A 24,817-nucleotide genomic window follows, 5' to 3' on the forward strand; every position below is an offset into this window, starting at 1 on the left:
TGGAGGAGGGCATGACAACCCACTCCAGTATTCTTGCCTGGAGAATCCCACGGACAGAGGAACCTGGCGGGCTCTCTCCACAAAGAGTCAGAAACGACTTAGAGACATAGCATGCACACACACCTTTCCTATGCAGACTTCGTTTCCTTTGGTTTCTAGGTATAGCCTGTTGCAACTCAGTGTAAGGAGAGACCTTTGGGAAACTTCCCAACAAAACCAAAGTCCCCTATGAATGTCATGTAGTGGTTTTTCACTGTGGAGGAACAGAACGGACTAATAGACTGTGATCATTGTTCTTAATTGAGAGGTGCCAAGGTAACCATTCTCTTTCCTGAACAGTGGGCCTGGTATTTACAGAGATGGAGAAGGAGTCATAGCCATAAAATCTTTCTTCCTTTTTGCTTTGTACATCTGGATAAACAGATCAGGGAGAAACTTGTAACTTTGCCTCTCAAATAAGACAAAAATAAATTTTAAGTGCATTTCTTCATGGGTTCATCAGTTTCCCTCCCAGTTAAAAGGGTCAAAACGCCATCTCCTCTTGCTGGAAAGCATCCCAGAAGTCTCTCAAGGGCTTGGATGTAGGCTGGGGATGGTCCTGTCACCTCTCACCTCCCCATGTTTGGCAGAGACTGCAGGCTGCATACCCCTCCCCGAAATTCTTTTTCCTTCCTTCCTTTGTCATAGAACCTCTGGTTCTTAACTATAGGCCTGTGACTTCCCAGAGAAAGAGATCCTGTTTCTGAGATTCCTCTGCTCATTTTCCTGATCTATCTTTAAATGTCAATAATGATGGAAAATGACATTCCACTCAGGAATAATAGGAGTGATAAAAGCATTTTTTTTAATGAAGCATTGCCGTTTTATCCAGGATACTGAAAAGGGTGTGCTGTGGTCCAAGGAGCAGAGAGAATCTCTGATCATCAGTTGTGGTGATAAACAATGCAGGGGAAAGAATGCTGTGTTTGGCTAGGAAGCCTCTGTGGAACTTCATGAATCATATGTCTCCCCGTGTGTCAGGGGTAAAAGGGCCTGATGGGGTAAAGGGGCCTGGTGGGGTAGGAGTCAGAGGAGGACCAATCTCTGTCGCTGGTGAGAATGGTAGCATGGAGTCTGTGGTAGTCTGTCTGTTCACTGGTGGTTTCCTCTGATAAGACAAAAATCCAGACACAAGAATGCATCTATAAATACTCAACATACAAATATTACATAGCCATTACTTGAATAATAAAACATTGTTAAATTTGTTATAGATAAGAGAATTTTCAACCAGTACCATTTTTAAAAAGTTTTATTAAAATTATCAGCTTCTTCTAGTTCTCTGTATGTGTAAGACAATTAATGAAATTTCACATTGTTTGTATTTGATAGCTGAAAAGAAAATCAACGACTTTCTTTCCAACCTGTTGTTCCAGCCAATCCCTTTGGGAAGAACAACTGGAAGACTTGGACCCCCACCCCCCCGCCCCCACAAATGCTTAAGCATGCTTCTGAAGGTAACAGAGTTATAAGAAAGTGAGCTTATGGACTCGAGATTGTGGGGAGGCAAGAATCCCAAGGAGGCAATTGGCAATCCCAAAAGTAGTGGCTGAAAGGGTGGAAGCTGAGCAGGACTTTTAACAAACTCACAGGGCTAGGGGACAAAAGTTCCAAGTTCAGGGGCTGCCAGGGAGAAGGAGTGAAGAAAGAGCATGGCAACCCTCTCCAGTATTCTTGCCTGGAGAATCCCATGGACAGAGGAGCCTGGTAGGCTATACACGTTCCTGGGGTTGCAAAGAGTCGGACAAGACTGAAGCGACTTAGCATGCAGGGAGACGGAGACTTAATAAGTAACCAGTCTTAGAGCTAGAACTCCAAAGACCTCACCCTGGGAGTAAGAGTCAACCAGCAGGACTTGTTCTAATCAACTCAGTCTCTGTATGGATCGAGGTGGTCTGTGAATGTTGTGCCCATACTCTACACAGTCTAAGAAAAAAAAATACTTTCTCTTTGGAGGAAGGCGGTTTCATCTAGAACCTCAAATTGTCTACAGTTTTCAAAAACAATGTTAACTGCTCTATCAACAACAACCAGTTTTAAAAAAATTATCAGAGGGAGTGGTCGGCACAAGATTGAACTGACAATGAAAAAAAAAATTAGATCAGAGAGGCAGACTCTCAGGAGATCCAAATAGTTGTAGTTATTAGACACCGATTTTATTTATTTATTTATTTATTTATTTTTTACTCCATATGATCTATTTTATTTGAGAAGAAATTATCCTTGAAGGGATCCATGCAGTCCCTTGGGATAAGTGGGAATTTCCAAATATTTCACAAACAAGTTTGGGAATACAATGATGAGAGTTGAAAAATGAAAAAAGGAAAAATCTTGGTTATGAGAGATATTACAAAACATAAAATAGAGTTACATACATTGTATAGAGAATTTGAAATCAAAATAGAATTCCACCCCCACACACACACACCAAAAAATGAAGGAGGCATGTTCTATGTTTATAGTCTCATCGAAGAGTGGCAACATTTGGCTCTTGTGTTGAGCTCTGCTACCCAGGATGCTTCATAAGTCCTAGGATAAATAGGCCCTTTTAGAGTCACCTTTCCAAAGGGTATTTTCAGACCTCTCTTTAAGTCTTTATTTTTCAGACTGTAGATGAAGGGGTTCAGCATGGGTATGACCACAGTGTACATCACTGAGGTTGTTACGCTTGAGTGTGAGCCGTGGTAGCAGCAGAGCTAAGGTATACTCCTAAACCTTAAATAAAATAAGGGGACAACTGAGAAGTGAGATGCACAGGTGGAAAATGCTTTATACTTCCCCTGAGAGGATGAGATTTCATGTATGCAGAACACTGTCTTGGAATATGAATAAATGATACCAAAGAGGGAACCACCAGCCAGGAACACAGCTACAAAATACATCACCATGTTATGGAAAAAAGTAGACACCGACTTTAAGATAGCAATGATTAAAATGTTCAAGGGATTAAAAGATGGTGACTTTGACATAAAATGGACATTTTAGAGCTGAAAAGTGGAAGGAAGGAAATATAATATGATTTATTAAATGATTTCACATATTTAAATATATGAATATATGTATTTTTTTAAAAATTGAAGTTCCTTCTCAGATATTATTAGTAGGATACATGTAATGAAAATTTGAGAGGACTTTGGCTTAATAACTGTCTTCAACGTTTTCAAAAAATTCTAAGGCTTTTCAAACAAATTCACAAATGTTAGTTCTTCCATTAATTAGTAATTTTGTTAGTATATGGAACATTCTTAATTCATAATAAGTGACTTAAAGTTGTATTAAAAACAGATATGAATGGGAAATTAGCCAATATTATGATGACAAACCCTCAAACATGATTCCACGTTTCCTATGTCTTTCCCTTTATTTTCCTGAGCTTTAATTCTTCTCTCAAGTGCTGATAATGATAGAAAAATCAAGAATGAAAACTTACACAGGTATTGCAGAGCTCATAAAGCCTCTGAAGGCACTGTAAGGGGGAAAAGAAAAACCAGAACAGTTATCTGACACTTAATTGTTAGGAAATTTTGTTTCAGTTCAAAGATATTTTTTTAAGTTCTCAAAAAAAAAAAAAAAAAACTTCCAAGAGGAAATTACAAAAATTACTTTAAAGTCTGTGAATAATAAAGGGGCTTGTTGTAATGTTAATTGGACAATCATATGAAGAGAATGGAGTTAGGAGTTAGCAGAGAAGAGTACTGGTACAAAAATTTTCCAGAGATTAGCAGCCTCACTGAAAGAAAAAAAAGCAACAAGGATCCATAGAAACATAGAGATTCATCCCTGCCTATGAAAGGAAAGGACAGTCAAGTATCAAGGTGAGGAACAGAGAGCTATATGCTTTGGCAGTTCTCTCTGAGCAGAAACCTGAACTTTCAAAGATGTTCCAAGCATCTTCAGGGAGATGCAAAGAAGCAAGCAATATACCAAGAAGCTGCCATTTACAGATCAAAAAGTCTATACGAAACATAATTCCTGAAAATAAGTATAAATTTATCTCTGAGCTTGTTTAGCAAAAAAAAAAAAAAAAAAAAGACAAAGACATTTGTCAGTTGAGATGAAGTCTTCTAAAAGGAATTAATCGCATGTGTAACTTTTTAATGAGGACTTTTAGATATTAGATTGAATGAGTTTACCGTGTGATACAGGAATCGTTGATATGGTCTCATTCTGTGGTGTATCCTCTGAAAAGTAAAAACATAATATTACGTTGTAAAAACAAAATATTCTGGTGATTTCTGGGTTCTAGATTATTGAAGTCAGATTACGCTAAACTTGTAAAAGCAGTTTCATGACTTATGTTGTCCCCTTATTTGCAAAAAGAGAAGAATCTAAATCAGTTGCACACTGAGAACGGTGGTGTTCACTCAGACAAGAGATAACTCAAGGCTGATGTTCTGATTTTCACACGCCTAGAGAGGTCTGTTTCTCTGGAGATGATTTTCCCAACTGGCAGGAACTGTCCACAGAATTCCTAGCTATGCCAGTGAGGCTGGTTCCTATGCTTCCCACCTTAGATTGTTTTCATTTTTACCTTGGAGAAAATATTTTTTTAAATGTTTTTCAAATATAGTTGATTTACAGTATTGTATTAATTTCTGCTGTACAGCACACTGACTCAGTTATGCATATATATTCTTTTTCATATTCTTTTCAATATTGGAGATTGAATGTAGTTCCCCTGTGCTATACAGTAGAACTTTGTTGTTATCCATTTTATGTGTGGGCTTCCCTAGTAGCTCAGACTGTAAAGCATCTACCTGCAGTGTGGGAGACCCGACTTTGATCCCTGGATTGGGACGGTCCCCTGGAGAAGGAAAGGGCAGCCGTCTCCAGTATTCTTGCCTGGAGAATTCCATGGACAGAGGAGCCCTGTGGGCTACAGTCCATGAGGTCGTAAAGAGCTGGACACGACTGAGTGACTAACACACACATTCTATACATAATAATTTGCGTCTGCTAATCCCAAACTCACAATCCATCTCTCCTCCATCCCACTCTCCCTTGGCAACTACAAATCTGTTCTTTATGAGTCTATTTCTGTTTTGTAGATAAGTTCATTTGTGTCGTATTTTAGATTCCACACATAAGTGATGTCATATTACATTTGTCTTTGTCTGACCTAACTTCACTTGGTATGATACTCTCTAGGTTCATCTGTGTTGCTGCAAATGGCATTATTAATATTTTATTCTTTCTCATGACTAATTCTCCATTGTATATATACTACATCTTCTTTATCCATTCATCTATCAGTGAACATTTAGGTTGCTTCCATGTCCTGGCTGTTGTAAATAGTGCTTCTGTAAACATAGAGGTGCACGTATCTTTTCAAATTATAGCTTTGTCTGGATATATGCCCAGGAGTGGAATTTCTGGATCATGGTAGTTCTATTTTTATTTTTCTGAGGGACCTCCATACTGTTCTCCATAGTGGCTGCACTAATTTACATTCCCGTCAACAGTGTAGGAGGGTTCCCTTTCCTAAGAGAAAATCTTGTAATCATACTTTATGCTCCTGAAAATATTACTTCTTGAAAATGTCTCACATATTTTCTCTTTAAATCACATTTTCCTAGGAGACCACAAATATTCCTAATTTAGGTGGTTTTTAAAACACACACACACACACACACACACACACACAATTACCTGCCAGTTTAAGAAGTAATCCTGGTGAATTCCAGGATAAAATTCTTGTACCTGTGAAAATTGAGAGACAGAATATGGAGACTGAGGAAATAGATGTAATGATAATAATAGTAATTAACTAGGAGGCTTGGACTTTGAGTTCCCAAAAGGCAGGGACTATGTTTTGTCATCTGTGTAGTTCTGGCACCTTGCATGATCGTCCATCTCAAGAAACATTTGTTTTTAGAATAAGCAAATGAATATTATATCTGTTAACATCAGTCACTAATCTGTTTTAGTACCAAAAACATCTCAAATATAAGCACACCTAGTTTCATTGTGCTTCACAGAAAGTACATATTTTTCAAAACAAATCGAAGGTTTGTGGCAACCCAGTGACGAGCAGGTCTACTGTCCCAGTTTCCACTGGCACTCGCTCACTTCGCTCACTGAGTTACATTTGGGTAATTCTCAAGTCTTTCAAGCTTTTTCATTATTATTATATTTGTCATGGTGATCTGTGCTCAGTGATCTTTAATGTTACTACTCTGACTTGCTAAAGGCTCAGATGATGGTTAGTGTTTTTTAGCAATAAATTATTTTTCAATAAAAGCGCACGTGGTTTAAAAATAAATTTTAGAAAAGGAAAAATTTAAGCAAACAAAAAAAATTAAGGTGCACATTGTTTGGCAGACATAACGCTGCTGCATACATACATAATAGGTTATAATATAGACATAACTGAAATTCGTATGACCCGCTTTCTTGAGATAGTTGCTCTATTGTTGTAGTCTGGAACTGAATTTGCCATATCTCCGAGGTAAGCCTGTAATTGTCTCATTGTGTTCACTTTCTGCTTTGTTCACAGCAACAAGCTGAGCTGCAGTCTTCCTAAACCACCATGGGGCTTCCAGTGGTCTCAGAGTTCATCAAGGGCTTCTCCAGAGCAGTCAACGACCCTTCCTCCACCAGCACTTCTCAACTTTGGCTGCCCAGTGGAACAGTCACCTGGTAAGATGATAAAAATCCTGATGCCTGCATCCCCAGGCCAATTAAGTCAGGCTTGGGAGGGCAGGACCCAGGTCTTAGGACTTGTGTAGTTTCCCAAACAATTCCAAAGTGCAGCCAAGATTGAGAACCACAGCTGTGCTCTGAGGCCAGGCGAGGTTCCCTGCTACGTTTGACTCAAATCTGTTGCTTTTCTGACAGTCTTCTTTTGTTTTTCTAACAGGTTTTTTAAAAAATATTTATTTGTATTTATTTTTTTGGCTCCTGTGGGTCTTTTGCGGCATGCGGGATCTAATTCCCTGACCAGGGATTGAACCCGGGCCCCTGCCTGGGGAGCTGGGAGTCTTAGCCACTGGGCCAGCAGGGAAGCCCTCTAACAGGGAAAAATACCTTGAAAGAGCTACTTTTAGCTCCCAAGAAACTTAAAAGGGAGACTTCGACTTTGACTCCAATGATAGATTTTTCTTCGTGAAGATTGAGTATTAAAATTTAGAATGCGTGAACCAAGGCTGATTTGCAGAAATAAACATTAAGAGGTTACTTACTGGTGTGCAGTGAGCCGTGACCAAAAGGAAAGTGATCAGAAATACCACTTTCATCTTTAGATTCTATCTGTAAGTAAAACAAGAGTATTAATTCTTAACTTAGAAAATATGTAACCCTTTCCTGCTTATGTAGCCTGACCCTGGATCAGGCACATTCTTAAGAAACTTGACTGAAGCTTATGCTATTAGGAACCAAAGGATGTATAGATTAGAGATTCTGGAAGATAATTTTGTTGTTGTTTAGTCGCTAAGTCTGTTAAACAATTGGAATATAGATTATGAGTCACATGGCGTGTGGCTCTAATTCAAGATCTGCATCTTACACACACACATTCAGGTAGAGTATAAAACATTTCGTAAAGGGAAAGTTGCTCAGTCGTGTGTGACACTTTGTGACTCCATGGACTTTACCCCGCCAGGCTCCTCTGTCCATAGAATTCTCTAGGCCAGAATACTGGAGTTAGTTGCCATTTCCTTCTCCATGGGATCTTCCCAACCCAGGGATCAAATCCAGGTCTCCAACATTGCAGGTGGATTCGTTACTGCCTGAGCCACCAGGGAAGCCCAGGAATACTGGAGTGGTTAGCTTACCCCTTCTCCAGTGGCTCTTCCTAACCCAGGAATCAAACTGGGGTCTCCTGCATTGCAGGCGGGTTTCATACTTATTAGCAATATTTACCTAGTGAGTTTAAAAGAATATCAGTCGCTGTTTATAAAAACACAGTTTTTGAAATACAGTTATTATTTCATTTGATTCTTACAGTGACTTTGATAGGTAGATATTAGTATTATATCCACTTAGAAGTGGGTATTTGTCTATACTCCTATATTATGATATAGAGGGTTTATTTGATGTGATAGTAAATTCTAATAGGTTTATGGTTTTCTGTTTTCTACTATATCATGGTAACTTTTATTTCAATCATTTTCATTTTTCTTGGAAACAAGAAAAAGCTACACTGTTATTAGAACATCTTTTAAAATGATATACAAAATGCCCTTAATTGTTGTTTTGCAGGAAGAGAAGAGAGATGAGGCATTCTGAAGATAAATAATTGTTTTCCTTCTCCATAAGAATGCTATAATTTTTGCCAACAGTATATTAATTGATTCATTTTTGTAAGAGGGGTCACTTGGTAAATGTTTATTATAGAAATTAATTCTGTCATTTGGAATACTTCTTACAAAGGGAGCTGTAATTTTAAAATAAATCAAGACAGAAAATGACAACACATATCCAGTAACCTTAGATCTGTGAAATGCCATAATATGTCTTGAAACAAGCTTCCAGTGATTGATTTTAAAAAATCCATCTTCGAGGTTAAACAATATTTGAAATGCAGAGAGAGTGTTCAAGAGGATGATATCAAGACCAAATTCTTAAAAAAAAAAAAAAAAGACCAATTCTTGTAACTATTATTGCCTACTGGAAGGCTTGCATCCTTTATGTTCGCCTGTTAAAACTGTTGATTGATGCTCCTCTTTTTTTCCCATATATTCATTGCTCTAAATATGGAGGAGGGAAATAGGAATAACTTCTAAAATTCTACCTCTGTAGGATTTTTGTGATTGCTCTTTTTCTATAATTTGTTTTCACTCACTATTTTAAAACCCTAATACAACCTGGAACAAGTATCAGAGTAACATATTTAAAATAAATAAAATGTGAGTCCATGGGATAATATTTAAAGAATTAAAAACATGGGCCACATGACTATAAAAGAGAATTAAAATGTTATTGTCAATAAATTAAACTAAATTTTTTAATTCTCAGCCTTTCCAGTTGTCCATATTTTGGATAAAATAATAAAATTTATAATTGAAAGGATATTTATTACCTTATACACCAGGAAAAACGGAATGTTCAAGATGGTTGAGATTTCCTTGACGCCTCGTTTCCAGATGATCTGGATAACTGGAAGGTATTTATATATGTGGATTCTAATGACGTGTAGTATCAGTACATTAAAAAACAATGAGTCCTCATGACCCTCATTTGCATGGGACTAGGACAGGGCCAATACTTCATTCTTGGCGGGGCCAAGACCCTTGTCTCCGATCAGAATACATTTTTGTGGTTGTTCTTGAGATATGAATAATTCAGGAGACCTAGGGTTTTGCTAATGAACAATCAGGATGAATAATTGCAACAACTAGGAAAGTACCAAACTGTTTTAGTAGCTTGGCTGAAAGATGCACCTTGAGCATTTCAGCTTAAAAGACTTAACATAAATCCACTGACATTTGCATGAGTCATGCCTTGACAGAGGAAGTCTTGTTTCGCTATCTCATTCATCGGGGAGACAAGAGGCTATGAGCTGGATAAGTGGAGGGAGCAACTAGCCCCTGAGTCCAAGCTCAGCTCTGCGGGTGCTGGCATCACTTGTTGAAGGTTAGTTCGATTTCCCACAGAGAACACTCCTGGGCTCTGCTTATCTCAGAGTCCAGGTTCCTGCTAACTCAGTACTAGAGAAAAGACATTCTTCCCTCCTCTGACAAAAGCTCACTCATGTCTTGCTCTGTATGTTTGGTAGGATAAATATTTAGTTCCTTTTGGAGATGTCCTGTACTCTTCACGTCCATAGGTTTTACTTCTGTGGTCCAGGTAAATTGGTCTGCTGCTGCTGCTGCTGCTAAGTCACCTCAGTCGTGTCCGACTCTGTGTGACCCCATAGATGGCAGCCCACCAGGCTCCCCTGTCCTTGGGATTCTCCAGGCAAGAACACTGGAGTGGGTTGCCATTTCCTTCTCCAATGCATGAAAGTGAAAAGTGAAAGTGAAGTCGCTCAGTCATGTCCGACTCTTAGCGACCCTATGGACTGCAGCCTTCCAGGCTCCTCAATCCATGGGATTTTCCAGGCAAGAGTACTGGAGTGGGTTGCCATTGCCTTCTCCGAAATTGGTCTGCAGTATTTTTTTTTAAATAAAAATCTTGGTTATTCAGTCTTGAATAACATCACCTGTGAGACACTAACAGCTTAGCTAAGGCATCACTTTGCCAAACCCAATTCCTTTCACAGTATTTTTTTCTAATGAGTAGTCTTTTGTTGGGCTATATAACCTAGTTCTGTGAAAAGATTCTAGTACTTTTAAGCTCAAATACAAAATGAAATAAAATGCAAGCTTCACAACTTTGCCTCAGAGACCTCCCATGTTCTAGCTATGAAACTATATGAATAGTGTAATTGCCTGCAACCCAGAATTCACTATTTTTCTCTAGTTTGATGAAACAGATTGAGCCCTTTTAAAGCAGTATCCCCTCTTCTTTTTCATCTTTTCTGGAACAGAGATAGTGATAAGTGAGAAAAGTCAAAGAAACCTCTGGATCTATCCTCATGGGGACCCAACCACCCTACTAAGCAGCAGCAAACAGGATACTCTGGGAGCCATATGAGAACCTTGTTTGTTTTTAAACCTTAAGGAAATGTTATATTCGGAAAAAAAAGAAAGGTGTGGTGTGGTGTAAGAACAGAAAATGTGGGTAAAGACAGAACACGAGAGATGTGGCACCACCCACTTGAGGGGCAAATTAACAGCCAGCATGGCCTGCCAATGCCAGGATCACAAAACCCGGCAGCGTCCAAGGAAGAGCAGCCATTTCCAAGAGGCAACCAGTCTTGAAAGATACAGGTTTCACCTTTTCCAGTCTGCTTCCTCAGGACCACAGTTGTCAGAAGACCCTGCTTGTTCCTCCTGCCTTTGCAAAAGGGTGGCTGGCAAGAGAACCTTGCTTGTTAACCTATCTGCGTCTCTTAAAATTGAGGCACTAACTCTTGGCTTCTCAGCAGTGGGGATCAAAAGTTCGGTCCTTCAGGAATAAATTTGAGGGGATGGACCTCTCAACTTTCTGAGGTGTGGCATCCCAAAGGAGTGTGTGCTTTCCCTTTGAAGATTCAGAAGCTCTCAGCACTAAGAAGCACAGACTACCAACTAGAGTAGAATGTAACACATTTTCTCAGTGTGCCTTTGTTCTTTTTTTTCTTTTAGTTGATTTATATATTAGTTGAAAATATACAACATAATGATTCAATATTTTATAGATAATACTCCATTTTAAATTATTATAAAATATTGGCTATATTCCTTGTGGGTGGTGGTGGTTTAGTTACTAAGTCATATCCTACTCTTGCAACCCCATGGACTGTAGCCCACCAGGCTCCTCTATCCATGGGATTCTCCGGGCAAGAATACTGGAATGGGTAGCCATTCCTTCTCCAGTAAATCCTTGTATCTTATTTTATACAAAGTAGTTTGTACTACTTTAATCCCCTACCCCTATCTTGCTCTTCCCTCTCCCCACTGGTAACCATTCATTTGTTTTCTGTATCTGTCTATTTCTGTTTTTTTAATATTCATTTGTTTTATGTAGTATTTGTCTTTCTGTTATTTCACTAAGCATGATACCCTCCAGGTCTATCCATGTTGCAAATGGCAAAATTTCACCCAGGCTTAATGGGAAGGACAGAAAAGACTTTCCAAGCAAAGGGGACAGTGTGAGCAAAACCATGGAAGTGAGAAGAACGTGGTGGATTGATGGATCCATAGGTAGGTCAGTCTTCTTAAAGGATGATGAAGCAGGGAGTGGCAGGGGTGTCTGCATGCACTGTGGTGCTTTAGAAATCCTGACTAGTTGAGTGATTCAGAAGCCAAAAGAGATAAGCAAAAATCACCAGATCCTCACTCTCCCTTAGAAAAGAGCAAACTTCAGTCATTAATGAAATCAAAAGGAAAGGTCAGGTATCAGTCGACTCAGTTTCTTCATATATTAAAATCTCTTAAAAATTAGAACGCTGGAGAAGAAAATGGCAACCCACTCCAGTATTCTTGCCTGGGAAATCCCAAGGACAGAGCAGCCTGATTGGCGATAGTCCATGGGGTTGCAAAAGAGTTGGACATGACTTAGCAACTAAACAACAACAGCATACATATATTCATTGCACTCATACAATTGATATATTAATACATTGTATATACATGAATGTAATTAACATCATGAAGTAGGATATATTTTCTTATCTCTGAATATCTATAGGTTTTATTTATGAAACTGAATTTTTAATATTCACCACATGAAGACAGAATCACAATATCCTCCCTGAATCAACCATTAACTGAGAGCCACCAAAAACAAATAAGAATAACAACAGATTGTTTTTAACTGATGGAATAAACCTCAACAAGATTGTGGAGTTAGGGTTTCTTAGCTTTTTGACATTAAGCAATTTGCAATGAAAACACACATGTACCCACCCACACACACAATAAAAACTGTGTGTTCACGTAAGACTCCAATCTGCATAGAAGGTGTCAATTCATAATGTTTTTAGTAAGTTGGTTTGTATTTTGTATTATGTCTGTTTTCTATACTACTTATAACTGCAATGAGAGGTTCTATGCTGTTTCCTCAGGAATGAATTAAAAACCAAGAACTATCTACAAATAAACTTAATTGAAAACTGAAGAGCAATAAAGATATAAAAAAAAATTAGATCGCTGATTTTGTAGATAAAACCTTTATCTTTGGAGATGTCATTTTTCTAAAGCATGTTCAACCAAATACTCCTCCTGATAGAGGAGAGTATATGAAAGTGGCCAGGAAATCCAGAAATCAAGTTTTAATCCTTATTCATCTTAAGAGAATTTGGTGGATGTGTTAGCAGTTTTCCAAGTTCTGCTATGTTTGCTGTCTACTTCATGGAATGGTTCATTCCAAACTTGCCTCTCAGATAAAGAGATTAATTTTTGGAATTCTTTTATAGTTTACAATGCCTTTTATTTCAAAATCCAATGCATCCAGCCGGTGTGAGTGAGGCACACCAAACCTTCTTCCCTGCAGGTCCTCCCCTTGGGGCCGGGTCAGCAGCCAGGGCTTCCCAAGGTGGGAGCTGGTCCTTGGTTCTATGCCTTCACTGAAGAGCGAATTATCCTCCCCCTTGGGGTAAACACACTTACACCATGATTACAGTTCACCCCAACTACTGCTGTGCTCAGGCACAGTGCTCCCACTGTGTCATTAGAGACATTAGGATCTGTTTTGTAATGAGAGGCTCCTGCTTCCTGGTCATCATAATTTTTGCTCTGAAGTCTGAACAAAACAGAAACCCCCCGAGGTGGTGGTTTTCAATATGGCCACACATTAGACTGACTTTTTAAACAATTATTTTTTAATTTCTGGCTGTAGTGAGTCTTCGTTGCTGCTTGTGCTTTTCTCTAGTTACGGGGAACGGGGGCTACTCCCTAGTCACGGTGTGCAGGCTTCTCGTTGCACTGGCTTCTCTTGTTGTGGAGCTGGCTTCTCTTGTGGAGCTGGCTTCTCTTGTTGTGGACACACGGGCGTTGTGGTGTGTGGGCTCAGTAGTTGTGGCTCCCAGGCTCTAGGGCACAGGCTCAGTAGTTGCGGCACACGGGCTTAGCTGCTCCATGGCACGTGGGATCTTCCCAAACCAGGGATCAAACCCGTGACTCCTGCATTGGAAGGTGGACTCTTTCCTACTGAGCTCCCAGGGAAACCCTAGACTGGCTTTTTATAATAGTTGTCGATGCCCAGTTTCTACCCCCAGACATCCTGATTATCTTAACGTCGATCTGGAATGGAGCTCAGGCATCAGTAAACGGTTGTCTCCCCAGATGATTCTAATGTGGAGAACCAGGTTCTCAGGGACTTGACCCCTGGGGTATCTGTCCTATCTCCTCTCCCTTTGAGACTGGAGACCCCTGAGAATTCCTGCTGCTGATTGGAGGGAATCCTACTGTTGGAGGGGCTGGAAGCAGGCACTTTGGCCTCTACAGCAGTTTCTTCTTGGATTAGATTGTGGACAGGACAGTTTTTTCAAGTGGAATTAGGATGCCTGGTGACCTTGTTCTTGTGCCCAGTGACCTTGATCCTGTTCCCAGTGGCTAAGGAAATGGACCCATTACTGCAGGATTCCTGCAGACCACTCCACGGAGAGATACACAATAGTAACAGCCCACAGGAGAAGGCAACGGCACCCCTCTCCAGTACTTTTGCCTGGAAAATCCCATGGGCAGAGGAGCCCGGTAGGCTTCAGTCTATGGGGTCACAAAGAGTCAGATACGACTGACCAACTTCACTTTCACGTTTCACTTTCATGCCCTGGAGAAGGAAATGGCAACCCACTCCAGTGTTCTTGCCTGGAGATCCCAGGACGGGAAGCCTGGTGGGCTGCCGTCTATGGGGTCGCACAGAGTTGGACACAACTGAAGCGACTTAGCAGCAGCAGCAGCAGCCCACAGTCTGAGGCTGTGTGAACCTCTGGTACAAGGAACAGCTGTGAGCAAACACACTAATTAGAGCTCTGTTCGCAGCTCTCTAGGGAAATATGCTGTCACTGGCTTACGCAGGTACATTTGGAGAACTGTTGTTTTGGGCTGCCAGTCATGCCAAGCACACAGTGTGGCTGAGCACATCCAGTTCTGTTTTCACTCGCTGATACATAGCAGTGACGACTGAATAAAAACTAGAATTCTAATGAATGCTGTCAGGTCCCACACTCAACAGACATGACAAAGCAGTTTTCCGTGTGTCCTGTCAGTAAGATGGTAAATACAGAGATGTTTGATGTGCCCCGGTCAGACTGGGAGGAAGGCCAGCATCCATGGGTGAAGCAGATGCTCCCTGCTTAGGCTGGTGCTCAGTCTTTCAGTCATGTCCGACGCTTTGTGACCCCATGGACTATAGCCTGCCAGGCTTCTCTGTCCATGAGATTCTCCAGGCAAGAATACTGGAGTGGGTTGTGATGCCCTCCTCCAGGGGATCTTCCTGACCTGGGGATGGAACCCAAAGCATCTCTTGCATTGGCATGTCGATTCTTTACCACTAGCACCAACTGGGAAGCCCCATTTAGGCTGGAGAACCTGTCTTTACCCCAACCATAAATGTAAATAGGTAAGGAAAGCCCAAGGTGATATGGGAAGCATTTGCTTGAGATATTTCCCTAAAAAGAGCAGTCAATACAGGGGAAAAAAAGGAGGCCTTCAAGTAAGATCCTGTCTGCTTACATAGAGAAACAGCCCTGATTTGATGTAAGAGGGCTATGACCCAAGATCAAGGTTTTGCTTGCAGGAGGGGAAGAATTGCATTCGCTCTGAATACAGTATCATGTGTTGTTATTCTGGGGATCACAGAGACAAGGGATGTAGAAATGCCTTACATTAACTGTAAAGTGTAATATCAATTTGATGGTGGTGGTTCAATATCCAGAGGACCTTGCTACTCAAAGTGTGGTCTGCAAACTATCTTCATCAACCTCATCTAGGAGCTTACTCAAAGTGCTACTGAAAGTGCATTCTATTTATTTATTTAGGCTGTGCTGGGTCTTCATTGAGCATCCCTGGTGGCTCAGATAGTAAAGAATCTGCCTGCAATGCGGGAGACCCAGGATTGATTCCCTGGAGAAGGAAATGACTACCCACTCCAGTATTCTGGCCTGGAGAATTCTATGGACAGAGGAGCCTGGTGGGCTACAGTTCACAGGGTTGCAAAGAATCAGACCCTACTGTGAGGGCTGTTGTCTAGTTGCAGCATGTGGGGGTTGCTCTCTTGTAGCAGAGCACAGGCTCTAGGGTTCGAGGGCTTCAGTAGCTGACCCATGTGGGCTCAGCAGTTGCTGCTCTCAAGCTCTAGAGGACAGGCTCAATAGTTGTGACGCAGGGCTCAGTTGTTCCCAGACATGTGAGACCTTCCCAGATCAGGGATTGAACCTATGTCTTCTGCACTGGCAGGTGGATTCACCACAGAGCCACCAGAGCAGCCCCTGAAAGTGCTTTTAAATTGTGGCAAAAATGTACAGAAGAAAATTTGCCATTTTAACCATTTTTAAAAGTACAGTTCAGTGGCATTAGGTAAATTCACATTGTTGTGCAACCTTACTATCCATCTCTGGAATTTTTTCGTCTTCCTAAACTGAAACTTGTTCCCTGAATATGCAAAGTCTCCAGATAATTATATGCACAAAGTTTAAGAAGCACTGGTCTGAGGGATTTCTGGCAGTAGATTGTGTGTTAAACTTAATCATAGTTTACTGTGCAGCGGATGCTGTGCTAAGCATTCTTTATCTCAATCTCATTGTATGCGTAATCTCATTTAATCTTCCCAGCAACTTGACTGAGGTAGGTATTATCTATCATGAGCCCCACTTTACCTAGACAGAAACTTTAAGCATTTTATTCAAGGTCACACAGTGGATAAGGGGTAGAGCTAGGGTGTCACTTGGTATCTGTAGTTTCAGAGCATATATTGTCTTCCTTCTGGACTTGCTCTGTGCCCAGAAAGATCCCACCCGGGTGCTTGCATTTGAGGATATGCGTTGAGGAAGAAAAGATACCTGGATATGTAGAGGGAAGAAGTAAAATAAGATCTCCTGCAAGTAAATCCATATTTCTGTGGTTTTATATAACTCATACATCTAGTAATGAGACTTGGAGAATCTGGGACTCTGCTTTCAGAGCATTATTTTACTGTTTCTCCAGAAATTTTACTCTCAACCTGATTTTCTTTCCTTTCTTAACCATGTCAGCGGATCCTATTTCTCTCTTTCCAGCACCTTCTGGAACAAACTGAAAAGTCAAACAGGAAGTGTTTGTGGGGAATTCTGTGTGGGGTAGACTGGTGTGGCTAGGCTCACTGCTCTCCTCCTTCACACCCCGTGGTTTCAGGGCTCCGCGTGACTCAGGAAAGTCTGACTTGAAATGTGAGTCAGAACACTGCCCAGTCTCCTTCGTTCATGTCTGAAACTGAGAAACTTGCGCAATCTCAAACTTTTTATCACCGACTCAAGGGACGTGAATTTGAGCAAACTCTGGGAGATCGTGTAGGACAGAGAAGCCTGGCATGCTGCAGTCCATGGGGTTGCAAAGAGTCGGACATGACTTAGTGACTGAACAAGAACAGCAAAACCTTTTATAATCAAAAAAGATAAATCCCCTCTATGGAAGAAAAACACAACGAAAAATTCCAGGGGAATCACCTGAAATTACGTGACTTTGTCGACCACTAGGAAGTCAGGTATGGCCAGATGGCCTTTTGGTGCACAGCTGGACAAGTCCTTGTCCTTTCAGAGATCGAACAGCTAGAGGGTGTCTCTAGTCATTAAAAGTTGCTTGAAAATTACATAAACCAAGACCCAGGTTTCTTTTTTTAATTGTTTTATTGGAGTGTAACTGATTTAAAATGTTGCCTTAAGTTTATGTTGTACAGCAAAGTGAATTAGTTACACATTAGAGGAGCCTGGTGGGCTACAGTCCATGGGGTCACAAAAGAGTCCGACATGACTTAGTGACTAAACAACAGCAACAACAGATACATAGATCCATTTATCTTTAAAATCTTTTGCCATATAGATCATTACAGAGAATTGATTAGACTTCCTTGTGCTATACAATAAGCCCTTTTTAGTTACCTATTTTATATATAGTAGTGTGTGTATGTCAATCCCAGTCTCCCAGTTAATCCTTCTCCCCACCTTTCCCCACTGATAACCACAAGTTTTTCTACATCTGTAGCTCTACTTCCATTTTGTAAATAAATTCATTTGTACCTTTTTTTTTTTTTTTTAAGACCCAGGCTTGTAAAATATTGCTTAGAACTACTCATTGAAATTGATGAGAAGACTGGTTCTCAACCCTCAAAGTTGAATCAATCACTTGTGAAGCTCTAAACAAACACATCCCTATAACCAAGACCCACACCCAGAGACTATGACTTAATTGGTCTGGGTGGATGCCCAGGCACTGGTGTTTTTAATGTGTACCCAAGGTTGATAAACAGGGAATTAGACAAAGCAAGGCTAATGTTCCATCTTTGTATTCACAGTGCATCAAAAGCAGAGACATTACTTTGCCGACTAAGGTCCGTCTAGTCAAGGCTATGGTTTTTCCTGTGGTCATGTATGGATGTGAGAGTTGGACTGTGAAGAAGGCTGAGCGCCGAAGAATTGATGCTTTTGAACTGTGGTGTTGGAGAAGACTCTTGAGAGTCCCTTGGAGTGCAACCAGTCCATTCTGAAGGAGATCAACCCTGGGATTTCTTTGGAAGGAATGATGCTAAAGCTGAAACTCCAGTACTTTGGCCACCTCATGCAAAGAGTTGACTCATTGGAAAAGACTGTGATGCTGGGAGAGATTGGGGGCAGGAGGAGAAGGGGACGACAGTGGATGACATGGCTGGATGGCATCACTGACTCGATGGACGTGAGTCTGAGTGAACTCCGGGAGTTGGTAATGGACAGGGAGGCCTGGCGTGCTGCGATTCATGGGGTCGCAAAGAGTCGGACACGACTGAGTGACTGAACTGAACTGAACTGAACATAGTATCTGGCTCTTCATAAATGTTTATGGAATGTCTGTGTGAATAAATGAATTAGTGTTATCACATGAACTACTAATAGTATATCAACTAGTATGTCATGTAGCACTCAAGTAGTATGTCATGGGTTTAAAAGTACTTTTATAGGCTTCTTTCATTTAAGTCTTCTGACTCCCCTGGAAAATCCGGGTCAGCCGTGTCCAACTCTTTGTGACCTCATGGACTGTATCCCACCAGGTTCCTCTGTCCATGGGATTCTCCAGGCATGAATACTGGAATGGGTAGCCATTTCCTTCTCCAGGGGATCTTCCCGACCCAGGGACCGGGAGATTTTTTGCCATCTGAGCCACCAGGGAAGCCCTAAATGAATTAGTGTTATCACATAAACTATTAATAGCACTTGATAGTACGTCTTGGGTTTCAAAATACTCTTTTATGTGTTCCTTTCATTTAAGTCTGTGACTCCCCTGGAAAATACTGATGTGATGCCCATTTACATTTGAGGACAGAGGCTTAATGAGATTAGGTGGTTTCCTCTTCCAAATCCCACAAAACTGATAAACTGTGCTTAACTCTCATCCACTGAGAAATTTCTTGACTGCTATGGTTCTCATCTGGCTCTAGTAGTGCTTTGAGAAAGTTTCTCTGTTTGCTTTGTCAAGTATGTCATTTATTCCTCCCACCTTAACACTGATGTCTAACTTTATGCTTTAAAGTAAAATTCAAACAGAAAATTATTTTTTAAAAAGTATAATTAATTAATATAATCACCCAGCTTCAACAAAAATCGACTTAGGGTCAATGTGATTTTATCTATACCCCCACACACTGCCCCCTCTTTTGAAACAAATACCAGTAAATATTCCAGTGTGTTTCTCTAAGGACTTAAAATAACCTCAGTGTCATTATCATACCTAAAAAGTAATACCTAAACATCATCCAGTCAGTGGGGCTTCCCTGGTGGCTCAGTGTAAAGAATCCGCCTGCTGAGCAGGAGCTGCGGGTTTGATCCCTGGGTCTGGAAGACCCCCTGGAGAAGGAAATGGCAATCTACTCCAGTATTCTTGCCTGGAGAATCCCACGGACAGAGGAGCCTGGCAGGAGACAGTCCATGGGGTCGCAAAGAGTTGGACACGACTTAGTGACCGAGTGAAAGCACGATCCAGTCAGTATTCACACATCTGATTGTCTTTTTTTTTCCCTCATCAGTGTTTTTGACTAGGGGTCTAAAAAAGTTCTATATGTTACAGTTGTTTGATATGGCTCTTGCTGCTGCTGCTGCTAAGTCAATTCAGTCGTGTCTGACTCTGTGCGACCCCACAGACGGCAGCCCACCAGGCTCCCCCGTCCCTGGATTCTCCAGGCAAGAACACTGGAGTGGGTTGCCATTTCCTTAAGTCTCTTTTAATCTGAGGGTTTTCCCTTGGTCTCTTTTTGTTTGTCTCCTTATAATTTATTTGTTGAAGAAACCAGGTCATATGTCACATACTGCCCCCAGCTGTCTGGGTTTTGCTGACTGTATATTGCTCTTGTATTTCATACTGTCCTTTGCGCTCTGTAGCACCTATAATTTAGTAGGTAATCCAGAAGTTTGATCAGGTTGGGGTTGGATTTCCACACACCGCCCCACCTCCCAACCCCCACCCCCACTCCCTCCAAATACCTTCCTAAGTGCTGGAAAAGTATTGCCTGAAGGTAGAAATTTTGGAAGCAAAATCAATCGTGAAGGCCAGGCAGCCAGTACACATAAATTCATGGCCCAGGAGGAAGACGGGGCCTGCCTGCCTGTGGCCATGGTGTGACCAGCCCCTGCCAGGAGGATCCCTGTCCCAGCTCAGGGTCCAGGTGCAGCCCTGCCTCGCTCAGACATCCTGCCTCTACCTGGGTGATTGTGCCGCTCCTTTCCTGATCGTCGCCACTTGGCACCGAGAGTGGCATCTGCAGTTCAGTGGGGGCCCTTCCCCAAGTCAGCATTTCCCTGAGACCAGATGACATCTATATTTCTAGCTAGTTGGGAACATCAGAGGGATCAGCTTTTTCTACAGCTACAGCTTTGTGACACAGAACATTTGCTCAGAGTGACATCTAGTGGCTTTAAATATATAATTTATTGAGGTGTAGGGCACCCCCCTCTTTTTTCTCTTGACTACACTGCTGCCAGTGGGATCTTAGTCCCCTGCCCCTCCTCTGCCTCCCCACAGTGGAAGCACCGAGTCTTAACTATTGGACTGCCAGGTAAGTCCTAGGGGCCCTTTATTGAAGGAACATCAAACAGTAGTTTGGTTTTAAATCTTATATTTGTTAATTACAAAAGTATCTCATGATCAGAAAAAAAATCTTAAAGGATACTGAATAGTAAATAGCCTTGGCAATTAGGTTTGTTTTCAGAATTTCACTCAAAACTCTCCTTGTGCACTCTGTGAGTAGAAAGCGGAAGTCCCACAAAACCCACACCCCAGGAGTAGCCACAGCTAATGGTTGATAGTTCTCTTTAATAGCTGCATAGTATTTCATAAATTTTTTTTCACCCTATTCCTCATCAATGAACTTTTGGGGTAGATTCTAAATTTTTTCTGCCATTACAAACAATGCTGCCAAGAACATCTGTGAACATTTGATTTTCATACTCTTGAGAGTGTTTTCAAAGATAGCAATCTTGAAGTCAAATTATTGGGACAAAGAGAGTAAGTATTTTTTGCATCAGTTTACACCTCTACCCACAATTTATGAAGGTACAGTTGCCCTGTATGCTCAGAACAGTACATTTTCATTTAAATAAAAACCTGTGTAGCTTGTTTTGATCTTTAAAAAAAAAAAAAAGGATTTTTTTGTTGTTGTTGCCATGACTAGGTTGGGTTCTGTGTGATACAATTTTGTCTGTTAATCTTCCTGGAAACATTTCATGCTGAGTTTGTAATTTGTGTATGTGTCTGTGATCAGTTGTGTCTGACTCTTGTGACCCCATGGACTTGTAGACTGCCAGGTTCTTCAGTCTGTGGAATTTTCCAGGCAAGAAATAGTGGAGTGGGTTGCTGTTTCCTACTCCAGGGGATCTTCCCAAACAAGGGATCAAACCAGTGTTTCTTGCATCCCCTGCACTGGCAGGCAGATTCTTCACCACTATACCACCTAGGAAGCCATTTGTAACCTAGTGGTGAACAAACCTAGAAAGAAGGAAATTGGTGACCCTTATTAATAGTAACCAATGATATTTGCAGAGTGTGTAGCCAGGTTGCTGGAGACTCAGTGAGAATAGGACATGAACCCTGCCTTATGTTCCTGGGGAGTCAGCGGGGCCAGCATGGAAGCCAGTCACTGTGAGAGTGCGAGTCGGTCTCTAGTAGCAGGAACCTCAGGCCAGCTCCCTGGAAAGCCTCACAGAGGAGACAGCATTTGAGCTCGGTGTTGAAGAATGAGGCCAGGCCAACAGGTGGGGAGGGTTGGGTGGATCAGGAAACCAATATGTGAATAGTAGTGTCTAACTGGGGGACGAGATCCAAGTGGCTAGAAAGAGTTTGAGAAGCAGCTCAGATTTGAGACTATAGAGATGGGCACAGGCTGGGTAACAGAGTTTGTACTTTGAGAGTCTGGTGTTTCTCAAACTCTGGACTCTAAAAAAAAAACATTACCCCAGTGCTCTAATTGAAAAATCAATATCCTTTGCCATAAATGTAAGATACCATAAAAACAACTTTGGTAAAAAAAGGGGAAAAAAAAGAAAAAATCCAAGTGAGTACCTTTGAAATAGTTTAATGTTACAACATATATAACAATGAATCTAAGGTTTAAAAAACACACACCTATGGGGAGGGAGGTGGGAGGGGGGTTCATGTTTGGGAACACATGTAAGAATTAAAGATTTTAAAATTAAAAAAATAAAAAACTAAAAAAAAAAAAAACCTACTTTGCAAGCTTTCAAAAAAACACACACACCTAAAATTATCTTCATCTGGGAAAATAAAGATTTATAATGAAGAGATTCAGCTGTGTGTCTTATAGTTTCAGACCAAGATGAGGGTTCTGTCAAGACAGTTGTTTCTGATTTTGTGTTAATTAACCCCAGACCCCAACACACCTGTGGGTATGTTAACCACCCCCCATCCCCCACCCCACCCCCACCTCACCTACCTTGTAAAGAGCAGGCGCAGGGATCTCAGATGACCACCCAAGTCCCACAGCTGGGAATCAAAATCTAGTGTCTTCTGACTCCAGATCCTCATACAAGGCTGCTGCTTGATGCAAGGAAAACTTACTAACACATATTAGCTCTCCGAAAACAGGACTAAGCTGCCTCTAGGAGCAGGGAGCTCCTGCCTGGAGCATTCCAGCACACGTGCTAAGTCGCTTCAGTCGTGTCCGCCTCTTTGTGACCCTATGGATTGCAGCTTGCCAGGCTCCTCTGTCCATGGGATTCTCCAGGCAATAATACTAGAGTGGGTTGCTGTGCCCTCCTCCAGGGGATCCTCCTGACCCAGGGATCGAACCCGCATCTCTTAACGGCTAACCTGCACTGGCAGGTGGGTTCTTTACTAGCACCACCTGGGAAGCCCGTTCCAGCACATACCTGTCTGTAAAGCGTTGTTGAGATTGTAGGTTAGTGTCTAAAGTCTGTGTCTTTGGAAATATTTCAAGACACTCGCTCAGAGATTAAGAAACTTACAACCGTGTTTGAATCATTAAAACATAGATAAAAGGTTTTTACTTCTACAGAAATAAAAGTTCAGTTTTAAAGCAATGATTGTTAAGAGATTTAAGGAACCCTAATTAGAGCTGTCTGTGAATTCTGTGTCCAGCAGCAGTATTAGCAATTGCTTTAAAAACTTCTAAAATATTTATAATTTGATGATATGTCAAAAATCCTGAAAAAGACTGTTAGTATATTCTTTTTTTTAATATGATGAGTTTTTTTGTTTGTTTTTGTTTTTGGCTGTGCTCGGTGTTGGTTGCTGCGTGTGTCCTAGGCAGTTTGTAAATTTTGGAGACTAATCCCTTATCGCAAAGAGTCGGACACGACTGAGCGACTGAACTGAACTGAATACCTTATCAGTCACATTACTTGCAAATATTTTCTCCCAGTCTATGGGTAGTCTTTTCTGTTTTGTTTATTGTTTCCTTTGCTGTGCAAAAGCTTTTGAGTTTAAGTAGGTCCCAGCTGTTTTGTCAGTTTGGTTTTGATAATGTACTGTGGCTAAGATGTCATCACTGGAGGAAGCTGGCAGTTTCCTCTTCTAAATCTAAAAATAGTAGGTTTCTGAATTGGCCTCTCATACTTAGTTATGCCACTGAAAACAGCAGTTAATGTCTTACCAAATAATCATCCTTCTCTATTGCAGGGTAAACCCGTTAGATAAGCAGTATTGGAGCCTGGCTGCACTTCAGGATTACCTGGGGAGTATTTAAAACATCCTGATAGTGTGGCCTCTTACTTAGATTTTGATTTAAGTGGTCTGGAGTAGGGCCTCAGGCATTTTATGTTTTAAAAGCTCCCCGGATGATTTTAATAAGCAGTTAAGGCTAAATCACTGAATTAGAGGCATCATTCTCCTATTTTTTCCTAGGACAATTTAAATGTTCCTTTTAAATAAAAACTCCCTTAAAGCCAATCCCTATTAATTTTGAATGTTAATTGATAAAGGAAGTTTTCTGTAAGCCTTGAGTGTGCAAATAGGACTTGCCTACCACAGGATACAGAGTCAAAAGGGTGTAACTAGCAAACAGTGAGGGCCCCTGAAGAAGGAACCAGAGCAGTTACTTCCCAGAAAACTGGTTAGGGTGAGCAGACGCGAAACCCAGAGTTTAGCCATCAGCCCTCCAAGCTCCACTATAAACAGTCCATCCTGAACTGACAAGCCAAGACCTTGTTCATGCTGACCCATCATTTTACCTGGTGAAGCTCTGTGGCTGTTGCCTTTGTAAGCCCCACCCTTGCTCTCGGTAGCAGAGATGGTCTTCATGGGCTGCTCTCAGCAGCATATTCCTATACATACTCACCGCCCAGGGCTCTACTTATCCTCTCTGAGCTATCTTGGAGCTTCAGAGTCCTTGTTTAGCTTTAATCATAAAGAATAGTGTAGGGGAGGTTGTTGTGGAAATAACACATGCTTTATTTGTTGAGTTTGAACTGTTTTCACGAGATAAGGAAAGAAGTCACTCAGTCGTGTCCGACTCTTTGCGACCCCATGGACTGTAGCCTACCAAGCTCCTCCATCCATGGGATTTTCCAGGCAAGAGTTGTCATTTCCTTCTCTTTCACGAGATAGGTCAGATATAAATG

At 41.2% G+C, this 24,817-nt stretch overlaps 1 protein-coding gene across 1 annotated transcript; it reads right to left on the reverse strand.

Moving 5' to 3' along the window:
- Window positions 1-821: 821 nt before the first annotated feature.
- Window positions 822-24,474, reverse strand: LOC138442649 (endotoxic shock protective protein U9-ORF-like). The gene is made up of 6 exons (XM_069594397.1): window positions 24,428-24,474; window positions 7,221-7,287; window positions 5,689-5,739; window positions 4,173-4,220; window positions 3,470-3,505; window positions 822-1,147 (listed from the first exon to the last, which is right to left on the reverse strand). Exons 2-6 carry the CDS (start codon window positions 7,272-7,274, stop codon window positions 998-1,000), a joined length of 339 nt encoding a protein of 112 aa, XP_069450498.1. The 5' UTR covers window positions 7,275-7,287; window positions 24,428-24,474; the 3' UTR covers window positions 822-997.
- Between the last annotated feature and the right edge of the window lie 343 nt (window positions 24,475-24,817).

Source organism: Ovis canadensis, chromosome 6 (genome assembly GCF_042477335.2).
Source record: "Ovis canadensis isolate MfBH-ARS-UI-01 breed Bighorn chromosome 6, ARS-UI_OviCan_v2, whole genome shotgun sequence".
In the NCBI taxonomy this organism is placed as follows: Eukaryota; Metazoa; Chordata; class Mammalia; order Artiodactyla; family Bovidae; genus Ovis; species Ovis canadensis.